This window comes from Aulonocara stuartgranti, assembly GCF_965226115.1.
Source record: "Aulonocara stuartgranti genome assembly, chromosome: 4".
NCBI lineage: Eukaryota > Metazoa > Chordata > Actinopteri > Cichliformes > Cichlidae > Aulonocara > Aulonocara stuartgranti.
Window position 1 is genome coordinate 36,013,171 of NC_138942.1, and position 18,151 is coordinate 36,031,321.

Below are 18,151 nucleotides of genomic sequence, written 5' to 3' on the forward strand. Positions count from 1 at the left end.
ACACCTGAGGGAGTCCACCACTGGCAGGGGAAGTGGTGTTGGGGAATTCTCAATGGTGCTTGGTGCCATACCCTCAGGGACTTTAATGTTATATAAAAACACTGACAGCTCAATATCTGCCTCAGTCACTCTCCCTGATCCAGCTGAGTCAGCAGTGGGAAAAATCTGCTTTTCACAGGAACTTGGTAACAGCAATAAGAGAATACGTAGTTTATTCCAAGAAGATATCGTCTCTCTCCCATATATAGAATATCTTACTGGAACCGACATGTTCCAGATATCACCTGGAAGACAGTCTGGATGATCCCATAAATATCTAGTTGTGAACAAGGTGAAGGAAATCTCATATAAAATTCTTCATAAATGTGACCCAGCCAGTCACTATATGGTAACATTTAAAAGAGACATAAATACTAATTGAACTTTCTGTGGGGATCATCCAGAAACTGTGACACATCTCTTTTGGTTCCTCTACACAGAGATTCTGGAAGAATTTAGCAGTTTTGTTATTGTCTATATTTTAAGGGAGTTTTCTTTACGATGGGAAAATGTTTTATTCTGTTTCTTTAAGTTCCCCAGGAAGAATGATAAATGTTTTTTTATAAAAAATTTGTTAATACTTTTAGCTATTTTATATCCATAAATGTAAGTTTATTAATAAAACACCATATTTCTGCCTTTTTATAAGGATATGAATTGTACATACAATCAATTTCAGACTCAACCAACAAAAAGCCTCTCAGAACAATATTTATATGTAGATTTTTTTCGCCTCCTCATATCATCATTTTTTTACTCCTGGTTCTGTATGTTCATGTTCTGTTCTTTTGTAAACTTCATCTGTTTGTATGTTGTATACTCATTGTGTTTCAATAAAGTTCGATTTAAAAAAAGGTACGTTCTAAACGAAGCTTCAGACGTCACTGATCACGTGACTCTGGCCAAACGAATCAAGCCTCGACACGGTGCTTCTGAAGCAGCGCGTTGATCTTTCTGACACACGCACCGGAGCGTCAGCTTCAAGCGGACCATCACTACGTCTCACATCTAAAGGTGTCAAGGTAACTTTGAACTGAGTTCAGTCAATCTGGAGTTTTTCCAAGTTTTCTGTTGCTCTCTGTGAGAGAAGAGCGTTAAAGGCGGGGCTCTCCAGAGTCCAGCAAAACAGGAAACCACAGCTGGGTGTGTGTAAGTGTGCAAACCAATAGAATGCATCGTGGTGGGAGGGGGGGGCATCACGGGCAAGAAAAAAATAAAATAATCGGTCGTACCCATGCTTCCCCGACGTCATGCCAGCGCATATTGGGAAATTCGTAGGCACCGATCGGTTTTCTATCAGCCATTTGCTGGGAGTAAGGGCGCCCTCCGTTTGCGAGGTGCGCCTGCTGCTGGCGGCACAGGGAGGAGAGGGCGGGGCGGCGGGGAGTCTCTGGCTGGCTGGAGCGGCATCTAATAACCAACTCGCAAAACAAAATAAAAACAACAAACAGATATTATGATACAGACTTATAATCTGCACCCATGTTTTTTCTACATTCTATAAAGTGAGCGCGAGAGCCCTCGGTGCGCCTGCGCGCTGCTGAAGTCAAAGTAAACTTTATTGTCATCTCCGCTACAGACAGTCCAGCATATAGAGAGACGAGACGACGAGGCTGCAGTTACAGCGGTGCAAGTAAACAAACAATAAATATAAGAAGAGTAAGAAAATAAATATAACTTTAGGACTCGAGGTAAAGGATCAATAACAATTTAAATTTATAATTTACAGTTTGATGATTTAAAGTCTCACACAACCCGTCAAAAGGGGCGGGGCCGGCTGCTTCCAAGTAGAGCACATTTCATTTATAATGATGTAAATCCAAGCCCATCATGGATTCACGATCTGAATCCTGGGTTGTGTGAAATCCCAGAAATCAACCTTAGACAAAGTGAATCTGTGAACTAAGGTGTAGGTCTGTTAGGTTAATTGTGCTGATCCTCGGGTTGGGGGATTTGTGTTTGTACTGGAGCGCAAAATTCAAACCAATGGAAGATGGACAACAAAAGTTCAAAGCCATCAGGTGCTCAGTTTATGTATTTATTTTTGGCCTGCATCAGTAAGAAATGCCAAATTATATACACAAAGTTACAGGAATCACCACTCCTGTTATTCATGATGATTTCAGTAACATCACATAATAACATGTAACATCCTGTAAGCACAGTCTGCCTGTGTCTTTTCTCTGCAAATGAACATTTTCAGCCAATATAGGTAATACATCAACATGGCTGCCGTGGCTAAGTTAGGAATATTTATAATGTCATTTCAAAACTTGCATATGATCTGCAATTTGTAGCAGATCTACTGACTGTCACAGCAGCTGGAGCAGTCTCAAATGCAGGTCAGTCCACTGCTGCCCCCTGTGGCCAAGTGCCATAGCTACTGCTGGATGAACTCGTGACACATCTGCACCTGTTTCTATGAACACATTGAGTCTGAGTGGCTGCACTTACACTGGTGCATTCAAACATATTGAAAGATGGCAGCAATGTGGATTGTCAAGACTCAAACCAACCATTGAGCAAAGACAGCAGGATCACTTGTTTCTGTTTGTTATACAGCCAGATTTACTCGTGACACACATGTGCAGCTGCTTTATCACCTATTCTGAATTTGTTTCAAGCACAATACATTTGTTACACATGTTGGGATATTGTGTTTGTTTTAAATGTTATATACCTGTGTGGTATGTGACTTGTGTTGCCATGACGCCAGGTCTCTCTTGGAAATGAGATTTTTAATCTTAATGAGATTTTTTTTTACCTGGATAAATAAAGGACTAATTTGTAACTTTCAGTGTTTTCCGGTCTTCCAAAAGAAAAAAACCTTCAACTACATGACATGCAGTTGTGTATTTGTTTTCACCTTATCATACACTTGAAGTTTTACAAATCCCCACTTCTTTAGTGAATATCATTTCAGTCTCAGACAACCTCGTTTCTCTTACAGAGGTTGAATGCACCTTCTGCGGATGGCGGTACCACACAGTGTGCGTGGACTTCCCCTGCACAGAAGGCAACTACAAATGCTGTGAATGCTAAATAAAGAGAAACAAATGATCCCTGTTGTCTTTGCTTGATGATTGGTTTGAGTCTTGACAATCCACATTGCTGGCGTTGCATCTTTCAAAGCCAGCAATGGCAGGTATCAGTGCTCAAAGCTTTTGTGTTTGTTTCCAACAAGTTGCCCACCTCGGGAAACAAAAATGTGTTCTTTTACTTGTCAGATGAACATATGAGACACTTTGACTCTTCAGTGCAGTGTGGAGCCTAACAAAGATCTGTTTTGTGTCCCAGCTGATCAGCAGGAGGAGGAGAGTCTGACGGAGCAGCAGAGGAACATTTTCAGCTACTTGGACTCAGCTCAGCCACTACAGAGGAAACAATGAGCTCAACACAGAAGGTGACAGACAGAGCAGGACCATATGACCAAAGATATTTATCACCATATACATCTGAACATTTGCCATAACGATGTAGCTGACGATAGAATTGACAGCAGACAAAATACTTTACAGCTGCACAACTTTATTAAAAAGCCATCAATGTATTTTCACTGAAACAAGCAGCTGTTGTTTATGTGCATTAAAGTTATATAAAAATGTAACAGTGCAAATGCAAATTCCTCGCTGACAGTTTAACCAAAAGGCGTTTCCAGTGGAAACTGGCCGACACATCCTGAGCATAACCATGTATAATATCCACTAAACTTCAGAAGAGGTTATACAGTCGTGGCCAAAAGGTTTGAGAATTGCATAAATATTGGAACCTGGAGAAGTTGCTGCTTAAGTTTTTCTAATAGCATTTTGCCTGCACTCCAGAATGTTATGAGGAGTGATCAGATGAACTGCATCGTCCTTCTTTGCCATGAAAACGAACTTAATCCCCAAAAAGCCTTACCACTGCATTTCATTGCTGTCATCAAAGGACCTGCTGAGACCATTTCAGTGATCGTCTTCTTAACTCAGGTGAGAATGTTGGCGAGCACGAGGCTGGAGATCATCATGGCTGTATCCCGATTCAGGTTCTGCAGCTTTAAAGTCCTCAAGGGCCGCGTACTCAAAGGCCGCTAAGGCCGAAGTGCGAGGCTCGTAGGCTCGTGAAATGGGACGTCTAGCCTCCGTCGCGCTGCCCAGGTTGCCTAGCAACCATGATACTAACAGCTGGAAACGTTTCATACAGCTTTGTTTGACAGAAATGAAGGAGAACATATTTAGTTCATTTGTTTCTACATGAGCTCTGTGTGATTTGATGAGTATCTGAGGCTGAGACCACAGGACTGTGAAACATGATTGTTGGGCTTCATTTCTGTGCTGAACAGTCGTTTAAGATTAGCTGTAAATAACAATTAGCTGATGTTGTTCATGAGACTAAAGTCATCTCACTGTGGTAATGTAAATATAATATGGCCAATATTATAGTTATTATATTAATCACTTCACTCACAGACAAGTATCTGTGACAGTGTGTATACAGATGTATCATATATAAGAGACAAATATTGTTCTTTTAATATGTTGTCATTACTAAATTTGGCTCAATGCTTACATATATGTGTAAAAGCAAATGTAGGAGCTGTGATAACTGTGTCTGATAGAATGAAGAGCAGACTGATATATGAAATATTCCTTTATTGGGTGAGAAAATCAGACCATGTCATAACTGCTGTAAGTCACACAGAATAGATATCAGAGCCTTAAACAGGCTGACGTCTGCTAAATGGGTCAAACTGGGCAGAAAGTCTACAAACACATAACATCCTTATAGAATATGATGTAACACTATAGATCAACTTAGCTCAGAATATATAAAGCATATAAACAGTTACAGCAATATGATGCAACAAACACAGCAGCTACTGATCCAAAATACTCAAAGCTTCATAGAACTGAAACCAACATTTATTTTAGCTCCATTCTGCTGCTGATACAGACTTTAGGTTTCTGAACATTAAACTTGTTGCTGCCTTTCATAGTGTGTAGCTTGAAGGCCCTGAGTACTCTGAGTACTTTCTCCCACACTGGAAACACTGGGATGATCACATTATGTGAACATTACCTAATAAGACTGATTCAGCACAGACAGTTATGTTAAACTTTCCTAGCAGTCCTTCACAAACAGGGAACAGTCTGTCTATTCTCTCCATCTGTCAGCTGCTGCTGGCTCTTCCTCCTCCTCTTCCTCACACACTGCTGAGTTTGTCCTGGTGGATCATCAGGGCTGCAAAGCCTCACAGATGATGTGCAGCAGTGGGTCCCTCAGTCTGTCCTCACTCTGGACACTTGCAGTCGTCACACATGGAAATCAAATGTGTGATAAGCTGCAGGATTCAAACACAAGTGTAACTTATAAACACACGTTCATACTTTTATTCCACAATCAGAGAGAAAGAAACAGAGAGAGAGTGCAGGACAGACAGACAGGTGACAGTCTCAGGTGTACACACTGCTACACAACAGCACAGAGAAGCAGGATTTAGTGTTTGTGTTATTACGAGTGTAAACAAGAAGAGTTCCAGATGGTGCAGTGGACACATGTGTGACTGCTGTGATTAAAGCATCTTTCTTTCAGCTTAACGAGTGAACCGTCAGCTCGTTCAAACACGTTAAAGTGCGTTTGGCTCGACACCACCGAACAGAGGCAGCAATATAACACAGCTAACATTAACAGTGCAGTGGATCCTGCTTGTGCCGTGATGTTCAGGACTGCAAATCGAGCAGCATCACTGACTTTCAGCTTGTTGTGTTTGTGGATATATGACTGACTTTAATTATCCATGAAATCATCACAATCTCTGTCAGATTAAGGTCGACTATTGAACGGCGTATATTTTAAAGGCTTTAAAACCAAGTTAACGCTGAAAGTACAAACATCACTAATGTCACATAACTCTGCCGACAAGGCATAGCTATGGCTATGAAATGCTCTTTGTGTATCACTTCTTCATTATGAAAGATGTCATTAATGCACTAGTAATGTCTCATCTGGAGTATTGTTCAATCATTTGGTCAGCAGCTAATAAGACAGATCTTAACAGACTTCAGTTAGTCCAGAATAAGGCGTCCAGATTAGTGTGAAGATGTTCATACTATACTAATATTGATCAAATGCATAATAACCTTTCTTGGCTTCCTGTACAGGCTAAAATATTCTATGGCTTACTTGTAGTTCTAAAGAAAGCAATTCTGTTAAACACACCACATTTATTCTGCTCAGCTGCAGTATCCAGATGAAATACATCATCATATTACACAGTTTTCAACAAGCTGCAATTTAGTAAATGCTCGAGTTAAAAGTAACGTTTTGTAAAACTGTTACATTTAGAGCAACTTTTAAGTGGAATAAGTTGCCTTAAAAAATTAGAGAATTATTCAAAACTTCAATGAACACTTAAAAGCCGATTTACAGAGCTTTTAGTTGTTGTAAATATTGTAAGACATGATTTGTTTTTGAAATTTGTGTAATGTGCCTCAATGTTATTGATATTATTATTATTGATTGCTTATATTTGAACAATTGTGAAACCTCACTGTGGATGTAAGAGTGCAATTATGTGGATATCTTGAATCCACTTTATTGTGTAATATTTTATGTGAGTATTTGACGGAAGACGAGCAACATCTGTTGTGGAAGCTAACGGGGTTCCTTTAGAATAAACAAACAGGATTTATTATCACTGAATAATTCTGTATAAATCTATACAAATTATAGAAATATGTAACAGGAAACAACAAAATAATCTAAATTATAAAATAATGTGTGTGTGTGTGTGTGTGTGTGTGTGTGTGTGTGTGCATGATTTTAGTGTTTGAACAGTCATGAATTATCTTTAACAGCAGGTTGGATGTAATGTGTTAGAACTACCAGCAGGTGGGGATAAGAGACCTTTAAGGTGTTTGGTGCCACGCTCCACCTTCAGGTTTAAAACTAGTGTTAATGGAGTTTGAAGGCTGAGTTTGTTCCACGACTGCATTTCACTCACTGCCTCTGTTTGTATCTCTGTCACTGCAGGACCAACATGGAGCCAGAAGTCAGCGCTCTCAGGAGGCCGACAAACCTCACAGAAGAAAGGGAGAGAAAAAACACACCTGTGACGAGTGTGGGAAGGAGTTTACTCTGAAGGCTTCACTAAAACAGCATCAGGTCATCCACACTGGAGAGAGACCGTTCAGCTGTGAACAGTGTGGAAAGTCTTTTTCCTGGATGCGTTGCCTAAAAACACACCAACTCATCCACAGTGGAGTTAAAGCGTACAGCTGTGATCAGTGTGGCAGAGCTTTTACTCGCAGTAGCCACTTACAGAGGCATCTAGTTACCCACTCTGGAATTAAGGCATACAGCTGTGATCAGTGTGGCAGAGCTTTTACTCAAAGTAGCCACTTACAGAGGCATCTAGTTACCCACTCTGGAATTAAGGCATACAGCTGTGATCAGTGTGGCAGAGCTTTTACTCAAAGTAGCCACTTACAGAGTCATCTAGTTACCCACTCTGGAATTAAGGCATACACCTGTGACGAGTGTGGGAAGGGTTTTACTGAGAAGGCTTCACTAAAACATCATCAGGTCATCCACACTGGAGAGAGACCGTTCAGCTGTAACATGTGTGGAAAGTCTTTTTCCTTGAAGCGTTCCCTAAAAAGACACCAACTCATCCACAGTGGAGTTAAAGCGTACAGCTGTGATCAGTGTGGCAGAGCTTTTACTCGCAGTAGCAGCTTACAGAAGCATCTAGTTACCCACTCTGGAATTAAGGCATACAGCTGTGACATCTGTGGAAAAACTTTCAGCCAAAGAGGGCACCGAAATGAACATCTACGCATTCACACCAGACATGATGTGTACTGCTGTGAACAGTGTGGCAAATACTTTACAACAGACGCACAGTTACAACAACACATGTTTACCCACACTGAGGAGAGACCTTATCAATGTGACCTGTGTGAGAAGACTTTTAAATCTCCACGTCACCTGAGACAACACCAACAGATCCACACCAGAAAGAGACTCTACAAGTGCAGCTACTGTGAGGTATGTATTTATATTGTTATCTTGTCATTTTAGCCTGACTGTTTGGAACAACTCTGCTCATTAAACTGTGTTAGCATGTTAGCAATTCTACTGCATGGAAAAGCAGCTCTGAGTGATTATTCAGATTTTCCTTTCAGTTATGATTTTAGTATTACTGTAGTATTATGGTGGTAGTATTGTAGTTATTGCAGCCCAGTAAACTGAGTGTGTTAACTGAAACAGTCAAATGTAGTTGGACGTCTGCAGAGATGCTCTTTATTTCAGGCGACGTTCAGGATACAAATGTTGAAGGACTGACTTACACTGTCTTTGTGTCTTTGTTTAGAAGCAGAGCGACACAGATGGATCCAGTTCTCAACCCTGTCATCACTGTGGTGGTGGGAAAGACTTTCTTTGTGACCTCTGTGGAAAAACTTTCAGTCAGCAAATTACCCTAAAAGTACATCAACGTAGACACACTGGAGACAAACTGAAATACTGCAAAGAATGTGGGAGAAGCTTCACCACATCAAGTGGTTTAAAACGACATAAACTGATTCACAGTGGGGTTGAAAAGCACCTCTGTGATCAGTGTGGGTCATCCTTCACCACTGAAGGTGAACTTAAAAGACACAAACGAGTCCACACAGGAGAGAAACCACACAAGTGCAGACACTGTGAGAGAAGCTTCTCACATTCACATGGTCGTAACAGGCATGAACGTACACACATGGAAGGAAACTACAGCTGTGACCAGTGTGACAAGAGCTTCAGGAATCTCAGTTCATACTCTGCACACAAACGATCCCACGTTACTAATAAACTGTTTCACTGTTACCAATGTGCCCAAACATTCACCTCATTGTCTGCTCTGTGCAAACATCAGCGCGATCACTCAGGGCTGAAATCACTCCCATCACTGGATCACAGTGAATCTGAAGACACAGAAAGATCCTCTGGTTTCTGTGTCAGACTCAAAAAGCTTGAGATCAGGCTCCACAGAGTTCAGATAGAATCATTTAAACTTGTGTTGAACTGAACTGGTTGCTGGGCTGAACTTCTACATAATACAGATCTACATGGGATCTTCTTTTCTTTGTTTTACTGAGTCAGTTTTGTCCTTTTTTCTCTGTCCTGGTTTTGCTCGTCTGTAAATGATTGAAACTCAGTCAAATAGTTCATTGTTCTCCAGCAAAACGTTTTGGAAACTCATGTTTAACCTTTGAAACTCTGACATGTTTTAGCACACAAGGCTTCATCGGGGAGTTCACTCATGATTGGACCATGAGAACAAAGGTTTTTAGTTCTTTCAAAGAGAGTCTTGGAGATGTTTGATGTTTCTGTTTTTCTGAAACCACCTGAAAGAAAAACTATTTTTCTTGCTTTATGTAGTGTGGAAGTTTTTAATGTTTCTTCATCTGTGATGTTCTTGAATGTGTTCACGTGAAGATGGTACAAATAAACTGTCCTTTCAGCTTTAGCTCCTAATTTATTCATTATTTATGGATGTAGCACAGCAGCCGTCTCTTGATTAACACATGGAGGGCTCGGGATCTGATGGTGTCGTCTCCCTAATTTGCCCACTCAGTAAATCTCACTCATGGCCAAGAAATTGAAATAAACCTTGTTTCCCTGCTGGATAGTGATCCACTGTAACTCTGCTCCTCCTTCCTGTTTAGGATTTCTGTGGCTGAAGTAAAATTCCCTCTTTTACCAACCCGTTCTCACTCCCGACGCGTAAAATAATGACGATTTGTCACGTCCCTTAACTTCTCATGCTGACGCCTAAGGTACCCTTCCACGTTTTTATGTGACGCTGTGGGTTGTCAATTCATTCCAATATGAACGTGCTCGCGGCGATCAGAGATGCTTCGAGCAGAGGCTCCAGCCATCCATTTACTCCAATAATAACCCCGTCACGGCGAAACATGACGCCGTGAAGCACAATCTAACTGGAGACCCGGGGACCCTCTCCGCGAACGGGTTTTTCTCCCTAATTTAATGCTTTCTTTTAATGACATCGTTAACATTTCTCAACAAAAACACGTGAAAGTATCACTGATAATTCAACAATAAAATGGCTTCATGTTGTGGCCATCACACAGTGTTTTCCAAACTGATTCACGATCTGAAAGTGCGCAGATTTAACGTACATAATCCTTTGTTAGGTTTATTATTTTCATTTCACACGTAAAACACATTTATAGATTCATTCACCACTCCTGTTAGTTTTGGATGCGCTCGGCTCCAGCCAATCAGACGCAACCTGTGTAAGCAAAGGCTGACGGGAGAACGGAGAGACCCATTTATAAGAATAAGAAAATGAGGCGGAACTGATTGATTCTAATGCAGGTATGTAAAAAATACATATATTTAACATAATACCTTGATGTGTGTTTCAAAGTTTGTTTTTTCATAAACGCTTCAAACAAACAGAGGTAAACGTTATGTTATTTGAATTTTTGTTTAAAGTTTATGTCAAATTAAGTTGGTTAACTTAAGATGTTTGATAATCTTTGCTTTAATCATGGACTGTATTTTAGGTGTTCCCTTTTTTCCTTGTTAATTGCGTAGAATGATGCACGGAGTGAACCTCAGCCAAGACCAGTGCGCTGGAAAACACGTGACAGACAGGGAGCTTTTATTCCTCAAAGACCATCAACCAGTCGAAGTACTAGTTGCATGCCACGTGGTCAGTGTTCACACAACCATTGATTTTATCTCACAACTTGTTTTCACCGAAGAATTTCAGTAAGTAAATATTCTTCATCCCCCCCCCCAGTGTCCAGAGAGCAGCATCAATGTCCACGTAAAGAACCTGGTTATGTTGCCAGTGTCAACCCAACAAAAGGTACTTTACCTTCTTGTATATGTTGTGATTTCTGTTTACTTTTATATTTGTTGTTATAGTTGAGTTATGCAGGGCTTTTGTGCAGTCCTAAGAAACATACTGCCCAGAGTGTTTTTCACTTTGTGGAAGAGTTTCTTCCTTTCTTTATTTTTTTTCTGTTAGTGTGTGGAACTGAGGTGCTTCGTCAGGAGCTCCTTCAGTTGTTGGAGGCTGGAGAAGAGGACGCAGCCATGACTTGTGAGACGTCGTCTGAGTCAGCTGCTACTCACTGGGCGATCAGAAATATGGTGTCCTCGCAAAAGTGGAAAGAGGCCAGGCCTTGTCTTATAGACAATATGTTAGCTACTCTGGATCCACAGTCACACCGTGTGTGTCAGTGTGGCAAACAAGTAGTTGTGAGGTGCCTGGACTGCCTGTCTCTTCCATTCCTTTGTGCTGACTGTGATATTGCAGTTCACACACGCTTTGTCCTGCACAACAGAGAGGCAGTAACAGGAGGGTTTTTGCAGCCTTCATCAGAGTTTCACAAGCCAATAGGTACAGTTTTTAAGTCTTGTGCATTTCTTGCTATGTATGAGTATGAGTGGGTGCTGTTATTGTATATTTATTGTGTATCAGTTAATTTCTAATTCTTTTTATATATATTGTGTGTTTTAATGTTAGTTCGGCTGTTGCCTGTGCAAAGGCCAGACTGTGTGTGACTGCCCAGCAGGTAACGTTGAGGTTTCACCCGGCGCAATTGTGGCTCTTGTAACCATAAATGGTAAGTTGCCCTTTTGTCACACACTACATACACAATAGATGTGTTTGGAGGTTTTATTGCAAATTGTGCATTGCTATCTTTGTTTTAATTACCCTCGGCCCGCAGTATATGTGGGCACCTGTCAAAGGTCATTTGGATTTACCAGACCGCTTTGAAAACAACATGAAAAAAATGAATGCTTTGAGCCATGACTGAATTTCTCCTGATCCTTTCTAAAGGCCGTTATAACCTTGCACCAGCTGTGGCCTAATGTGGTCCCCCTCAGTTAAGGACATCCTGGGTAGTGGATATTGGCCTGGCACCTTAAATTTCTGCACCCTGTTTTCAATGGATGCCTTTCAGTCTTTCTATGACATTAAGAAGGCTGCACCAGGGATGTCACTTAAGGCATTTGTCAAAATGCTGGATGAACGAACAGCCCATTTTGGAAGGGTGAGTTCCTAAATTTGCCAAGTTTAAGGAAATTGTGCAAATCAATGTTTATGCTGACTGTCCTTGAATATTCTGTTGTATGTCCTCTATGTAAAAGAATGGCCGAATATCAGCTGATGCCTTCAGTAAAAGTTTCTTGGAGTGGAGTGCTGTAAAGTTTGAGGTGGACAGGATGTGCAAGGAGCCATGCTTTAGCTGCCCTGCCTGCACTCCACACATGCTTGCCGTCTCAGTTGATGGAAACCGCAAGCTTTATCGCTTTCAGTCTAATGCAAGGTACATTATGCATTGTGGACATAAGTCAAATATGGATTTGTAGAAAAATGTATTTTAATGTTTCTTTTCAAACAACTGTCACTGTGTTCGTTCAGCACTTCAGAGCAGGGGAACTTTGAAGGTGTCTTCATTGAAAAAGATGAGGAAGTTGCTGAGTTTGTGAAATACATCCAGAGACACACAAATCATGTAAGATACACATATATATTAGTGCTGTTAATCTTGTTAAAATGACGTTAATGCCGTAACCATATACACTTACGTGTGTGTGTGTGTGTGTAGACATATATGGATGGGTCGATATTTTTTTTTTATTTTTCTCTTGGTGTTGTCGTAATACTATTTACTTTACTTTATCTTAATGTGTACTTAATTTTGTCACCATGTGTATTTAAAAAAAACAACATGATTTTTATTTTGTGTTATCAGTGCTGTCCTGGGGAGATATGAGGTCTTGTGTGACTCGAGGCTAATTCAGCTAATTGTTATGCATTTGTTTTAAAAAGTTTGTCCCTGATAGGGCTTCATCATGTCATGTCTTTTATGTTAAAATCTTTGAGTGTATAGGTCCCGGGGAAAGGGTTGTGCGGATCTTCATCTTGGACTGCAGCAAAGGAGTCATCCAAAAAGTCCACTGGGAAGTTGGATGAGGAGGGCATGGAAATAGCTGTTTGTCGCCACGGAGTCCTCTTAGCTGCATTGAACATGTTTCGAGGGGAGATCTTTGCTTACCCCCTTTTTCTCCAGAGGAAGTTGGCAGCTAGCGTCCCAGGACATATTACGTTCCTTTGCTCCGATGTGGCCTGTAAATATTTCCCCTATTTAACCAAGGTGGCTCAGCAGTGCCCTGAGCTGAGGAACCTCTTGTCAATGCTTCCTCTTCTCTCCGTCATGCATGCAAAGCTCACACTTGGAAATGCGAGGTATACTGCAGCTTGTAGTTTTGGATTAGTTTGAGACATTTTGTTATAAGGTTGAATGAATTCAGCAGTCATGTATTGTGACCTCCTTTCTATAGATCAAATGGGGAGGTGCGTTTCAGGATGGGGCCGGTTCAACAGTTGGAGAAGAGGTGGAACAAGTAAACAGTTTCCTGTCTAGGGCGGCCATCACAACGAAGTACATGTCTAAAGCAGGTGTGTGTCCGTGTCTGAGATTCCACTCAGTCTCCTGCTCATTAATTCTAATTTGTATACTAACTGAAATGCAGGGCGAACAGACATGCTGACCCTCCTGGCTTTGGGGTGGAACAAAAGGAAAGTGGAACAACTGGGCCGCACTTTGAGCCAGTGATATCTAAAGGTCATTTTTTCAACACCCATTTTAATGTGTGTGGTAATGGGGGGAAAACACCAGTACTCTTTTAATGTCAATATGAATGACATTTATGAATGCATTCTTAGATCATAAGGATCCTTAGAGAACAAGTGGAGCCTGAATGCGAGCAGAAATGAGCTGGGTGTGGATGACGACACACTGCAGCAATGGGCTGAAGGTGAGTCTCAATATAATAAGAGATAAGAGATAAGATAAGATAAGATAGAACTTTATTAATCCCTCAGGTGGGTTCCTCTGGGAAATTCGACTTCCAAAAAAAGCACAGCACCGACCAAAGTTACAGTTACAGAACTGTTATATATATATATATACACACACACACACACACACACACACACACACACACACACACACACATATAAATACAGAGACAAATATAAATAAAATATACAAAGGGGATAAATAGAATAAATAGGAATAAAAAATAAAAATACAAGTGAATTGCACATTTCAAGTATTGATTCTATTGCACTGTTGACTATTTACAAAAAGTATTGCACAAGGTATTGTACAGTGAGGTGCAGAGGCACTACAGCTTAGTTGTTCCCCCCTCCTTTGTCCTCCTGTTTCCCCTCCCTCTCCCCTCCAGAGAGGAGTTAAACAGTCTGATGGCGTGTGGGACAAAGGATGTATAACTCATGTATAACAATAGGACCCACCATGGCCTCATTAAAGAACTTAGAGTTAAGATCTTTCTGACAGTGTCAACAAACAATGAAAAATAAGCCTTGGAAAAGCAAATTTATGGCAGAGTTGTTGCGTTTCATCAAATTGGATAGAACCTGGGTTGAAATAATGTCGTACTAGTTGGTTTTATAAACCTGAACACCAACATACTTGTTATCTCATGATTATCATGAGATAGCAGCACATGAAGGCTCCAGATGTCTTATAATGAATGTCATCAAGTCAGTGATTACAGAGTCCAGTGTAGTTTGGTGACTGTTACTCATCCTGTGCTCTGATTAATATTCCTCTCACTTAGAAAGTGATCAAACTGATGGCAGCCTTGGAGCGTTGCAGGCACGAATAGAGGAGCTTGTCGTCATCATCAGAGTGCGAACACAAAGTCCTTACAGACAAAATGGTACGTCCCAGTTTCTTTGAAACGGACCGTTTGATGCTGAGTTTGTACAGCTTGTGCAGCTACTTTGTAAACAGAATAAAATCAGATCCAGGTTTGTTTGAGCTGGATGTGATTTGTTCCAGCAAACAAATTGATGAGTGTAGATTAAAATGTAACTATATACATTATGTGAAGGTGTGAATTTTTTATGCTTATTTACAGATAGCAACAAGAGGCGACACAGAATTCGCAAGGTCATCTTAGTTGAGAAGAAACGCTTGGCGGCTGCTGTTGACGACTACAACAAGCTCGCTGAACCAACAAAGCAAATCGTATCCAGTGATGCCCTCATGCAGACCGATATTTGGCCCTGGCAGAGCACAAGTGAACGTAAGCTCTTGATTTCCAAATATCCTTTTTAAACAAACTCCCAGTATCTGAGCAGTAGTTGAATGTTTTGTTCTTGAATCATAATATGCTGCTATGTTTTCCCATCTGATGTTGTTAAACTGTAGCTGCTGCTGACCTCCGGACAAAGAGAAAGGTCTTTGAGAAGGTGATGGCTGTGAGGCGCCTGAGAGAGGAGGAGATGATGCTCTGCAGGGAGATGCAGCATCACTGGACAGTGTTGCGAATGCGTTCTGTGGTGTTGGGGACAATCTCCTCAGACTGTAAGCACTTTATTTATTTATTAATTTTTTGATGAATCGATTGAAAATAAGAGCAGATGCTAAAGTCTTACTGGATCTTTTACCTATATCTAGATTGCTAGCTAACACTGCCTTCTCCCTTTTAAAAAAATGTTTAATTACAGCATCCTAATTCCTTGTGTTTATGAGGTGATGTTTTTTTTTGTTTGTTTTTTTTACTTTTCTCATTTATTTGTTTTGTTCTTTTTACAGCCTCCTTTGTTGGCATGTCGGAGGATGCACAGAAGGGACTCTGTAGCCTGGTTTTAAAAAAACAAAGTGAACTGAAAGCTGAAATGCTCAAAGTAAAGGACGTGTACAAGAGAATCCTCAGCCACCAACCACTCCTGGAAATGGACTCGGAGGAGGAGGAGGACATTCCAGACGATGCCACTGAGAGTGATTTGAGCACTTCTGATGAAGACTGATTGTGTCATCATTGATGTTTTGTTTGGTAAAATAAAAAGTTAATCACATCTCTGTTCAATGTGATTTTTCAACAGACATTTTACATTTTGAGAAGAAAAATGGAATTCCCTTGGTGCAGTTGTTTACCCTGAATCATTATTTCCCATCTAATTTAATGACTAGTGTACATGTTCAGATACGATAACATAATTTAATTTATGGGATGCTTTCTGGGCTGCTCAAATTATCACAAAATTTAAAAGCACCAGGCAGCACACTCACAAGTAAATTTTTTGTTCAGTGTTTTGTCGAAGAAATCAACAAGTACAACTGAGATGTTTGCTGTAGTGGTGTGTTTGTTAAGAAGCATGCCAGCACACTGGTGAACTGACAGTCCCAGAATGCACCCGAGCCAGTGACTCGCCCCAGAGCAAATGAAATTGCTTATCTAGAAAGACAACCGTGATCAAAGAAGAAGTAAAAGAGTAGGGAACAAATGGTAAGGGAAGGTACTGTGGGGTAGGAAAGAAAGGCCAGAGCTGTGCAAAATGACCTCCAGCAGGCCACAAATGTGCACGTCTGCTCAAACGGTCAGAAATGGACTCCATGAGGGTGGTATGAGGGCCCGACGTCCACAGGTGGGGTTGTGCTTACAGCCCAACACCGTGCCGGATGTTTGGCATTTGCCAGACAACACAAAGATTGGCAACTTTGCCACTGGAGCCCTGTGCTCCTCACAGATGAAAGCAGGTTCACACTGAGCACTTGTGACAGTCTGGAGACGCCGTGGAGAACCTTCTGCTTCCTGCAACATCCTCCAGCATGAGTTTGGCAGTGGGTCAGTTTTGGTGTGGGGTGGCATTTCTTTGGGGAGCTGCACAGCCCTCCATGTGTTCGGCAGAGGTAGCCTGACTGCCATTAGGTACTGAGATGAGATCCTCAGACCCCTTGTGAGACCATATGCTGGTGCGGTTGGCCCCGGGTTCCTCCTAATGCAAGACAATCCTAGACCTCATGTGGCTGGAGTGTGTCAGCAGTTCCTGCAAGACGAAGGCATTGATGCTGTGGACTGGCCCGCCCATCCCCCAGAACTGAATCCATTTGAGGACATCTGGGACATCACGTCTCGCTCCATCCACCAACTGCACCACAAAATGTCCAGGAGTGGGCAGATGCTTTAGTCCTGGAGTCTGGGAGGAGATCCATCAGGAGAGCATCTGCCACTTCATCAGGAGCATGCCCAGGTGTTGTAGGGAGGTCATACAGGCATGTGGAGGCCACACAGACTAGTGAGCCTCATTTTGACATGTTTTGAGGACATTACATAAAACCAGATTAATGATTCTGTATTGCATTGATCAAGGAACCAACCCAATAGGAGCTAAAGGAATCCTCTTGACATTACTTCACTCAGTAAGTTTATACTATGTTTAATGTGCATTTTCTTCATCAGTTTAGAACATAACATGTTAGCGCTCCCTGGTCCTTTTTGGAGACAGATCCTGAGACAGCAGGCAGCTTTGGAGAACTCGTGTCAGCTGTGGTAATTAAGGAATACTTTGATTTAATATTGATTTCATCACAACTATCCTCTGGCACATATTCCTGGATATATACAATGACATAAGTAAACTCCCATTTTAGAATCATTGCCTTCTTTGATCTGACTTATTGCCTCAGACTTTGGCCCCGTGTCCCCAAAACTACAGAGAATCCATGACACTGGGTAAGAGGCCTTGATCATGTTATAAGTGAGAGAGTTTGGTGTAACAGTGGTTGAACATGCCAAATCAATCCACAACATACTGCCATTCCCCAGCTGTAACCTGCATATGCATCAAACCAAAATCCAGTACCACAGCCACATGATAGACGTACAGATGAGGTTAAAGGGCTGTCTCATTTTGCCAGATAGCTTCATCCCAAAAAAGATCAACATTCTTCAAAAACAAAAGTTTGTGAATATTTGCTTTTTTGCCAGGCCTAAACCAACCTGTTAAACTTATCAAATTATTGTCATAGATACGAACCTATTGATTGAAACAGAATAATCCATTGAAGCCTCCATCATCATCCACGATCACTGTTACTGTTCAGATTATTTTATCTCTGTTTTCCTCTAGAATGTTTTGAAAATCAGCATTTGATCAACAGACTTTTTAAAAGTTTATTTTGATCCTATTGTTTACGTGTGTAATTGCATTTTTATTGAAATTATGACAGGAAAACCCTCAATCAAATTGTATCTTTGATATCTAATAATAATATTAACCATAATGTTA

At 41.0% G+C, this 18,151-nt stretch overlaps 2 protein-coding genes across 9 annotated transcripts; both read left to right on the forward strand.

Annotated features, from left to right (window-relative positions):
- Positions 1-790: 790 nt before the first annotated feature.
- Positions 791-9,160, forward strand: LOC309704964 (uncharacterized protein). Of its 4 annotated transcripts, XM_082530507.1 has the most exons (5): positions 791-1,061; positions 2,990-3,184; positions 3,337-3,442; positions 7,051-8,067; positions 8,393-9,160. In XM_082530507.1, exons 3-5 carry the CDS (start codon positions 3,425-3,427, stop codon positions 9,083-9,085), a joined length of 1,728 nt encoding a protein of 575 aa, XP_082386633.1. In that variant the 5' UTR covers positions 791-1,061; positions 2,990-3,184; positions 3,337-3,424; the 3' UTR covers positions 9,086-9,160. The 4 variants fall into 4 exon arrangements, with proteins under 4 accessions (XP_082386633.1, XP_082386631.1, XP_082386634.1 ...); XM_082530505.1 differs by having other exon boundaries at positions 2,990-3,442; XM_082530508.1 differs by having other exon boundaries at positions 2,990-3,442; positions 8,396-9,160.
- Positions 9,161-10,490: 1,330 nt separating this feature from the next.
- LOC309704982 (uncharacterized protein) lies at positions 10,491-15,921 on the forward strand. 5 transcript variants are annotated; one of them, XM_082530557.1, is made up of 12 exons: positions 10,491-10,717; positions 10,829-11,434; positions 11,561-11,660; positions 11,879-12,092; positions 12,190-12,368; positions 12,464-12,557; positions 12,936-13,291; positions 13,387-13,504; positions 13,579-13,670; positions 13,772-13,863; positions 14,692-14,793; positions 14,995-15,106. In XM_082530557.1, the coding sequence occupies exons 4-8, from the start codon at positions 11,910-11,912 to the stop codon at positions 13,451-13,453; spliced, it is 879 nt and encodes a 292-aa protein (XP_082386683.1). In that variant the 5' UTR covers positions 10,491-10,717; positions 10,829-11,434; positions 11,561-11,660; positions 11,879-11,909; the 3' UTR covers positions 13,454-13,504; positions 13,579-13,670; positions 13,772-13,863; positions 14,692-14,793; positions 14,995-15,106. The 5 variants fall into 5 exon arrangements, 4 of the variants coding, with proteins under 4 accessions (XP_082386683.1, XP_082386681.1, XP_082386682.1 ...); XM_082530555.1 differs by lacking the exons at positions 11,561-11,660; positions 11,879-12,092 and having other exon boundaries at positions 10,829-11,447; positions 12,240-12,368; XM_082530556.1 differs by lacking the exons at positions 11,561-11,660; positions 11,879-12,092; positions 13,772-13,863; positions 14,692-14,793; positions 14,995-15,106 and having other exon boundaries at positions 10,829-11,439; positions 12,235-12,368.
- Positions 15,922-18,151: the final 2,230 nt, after the last annotated feature.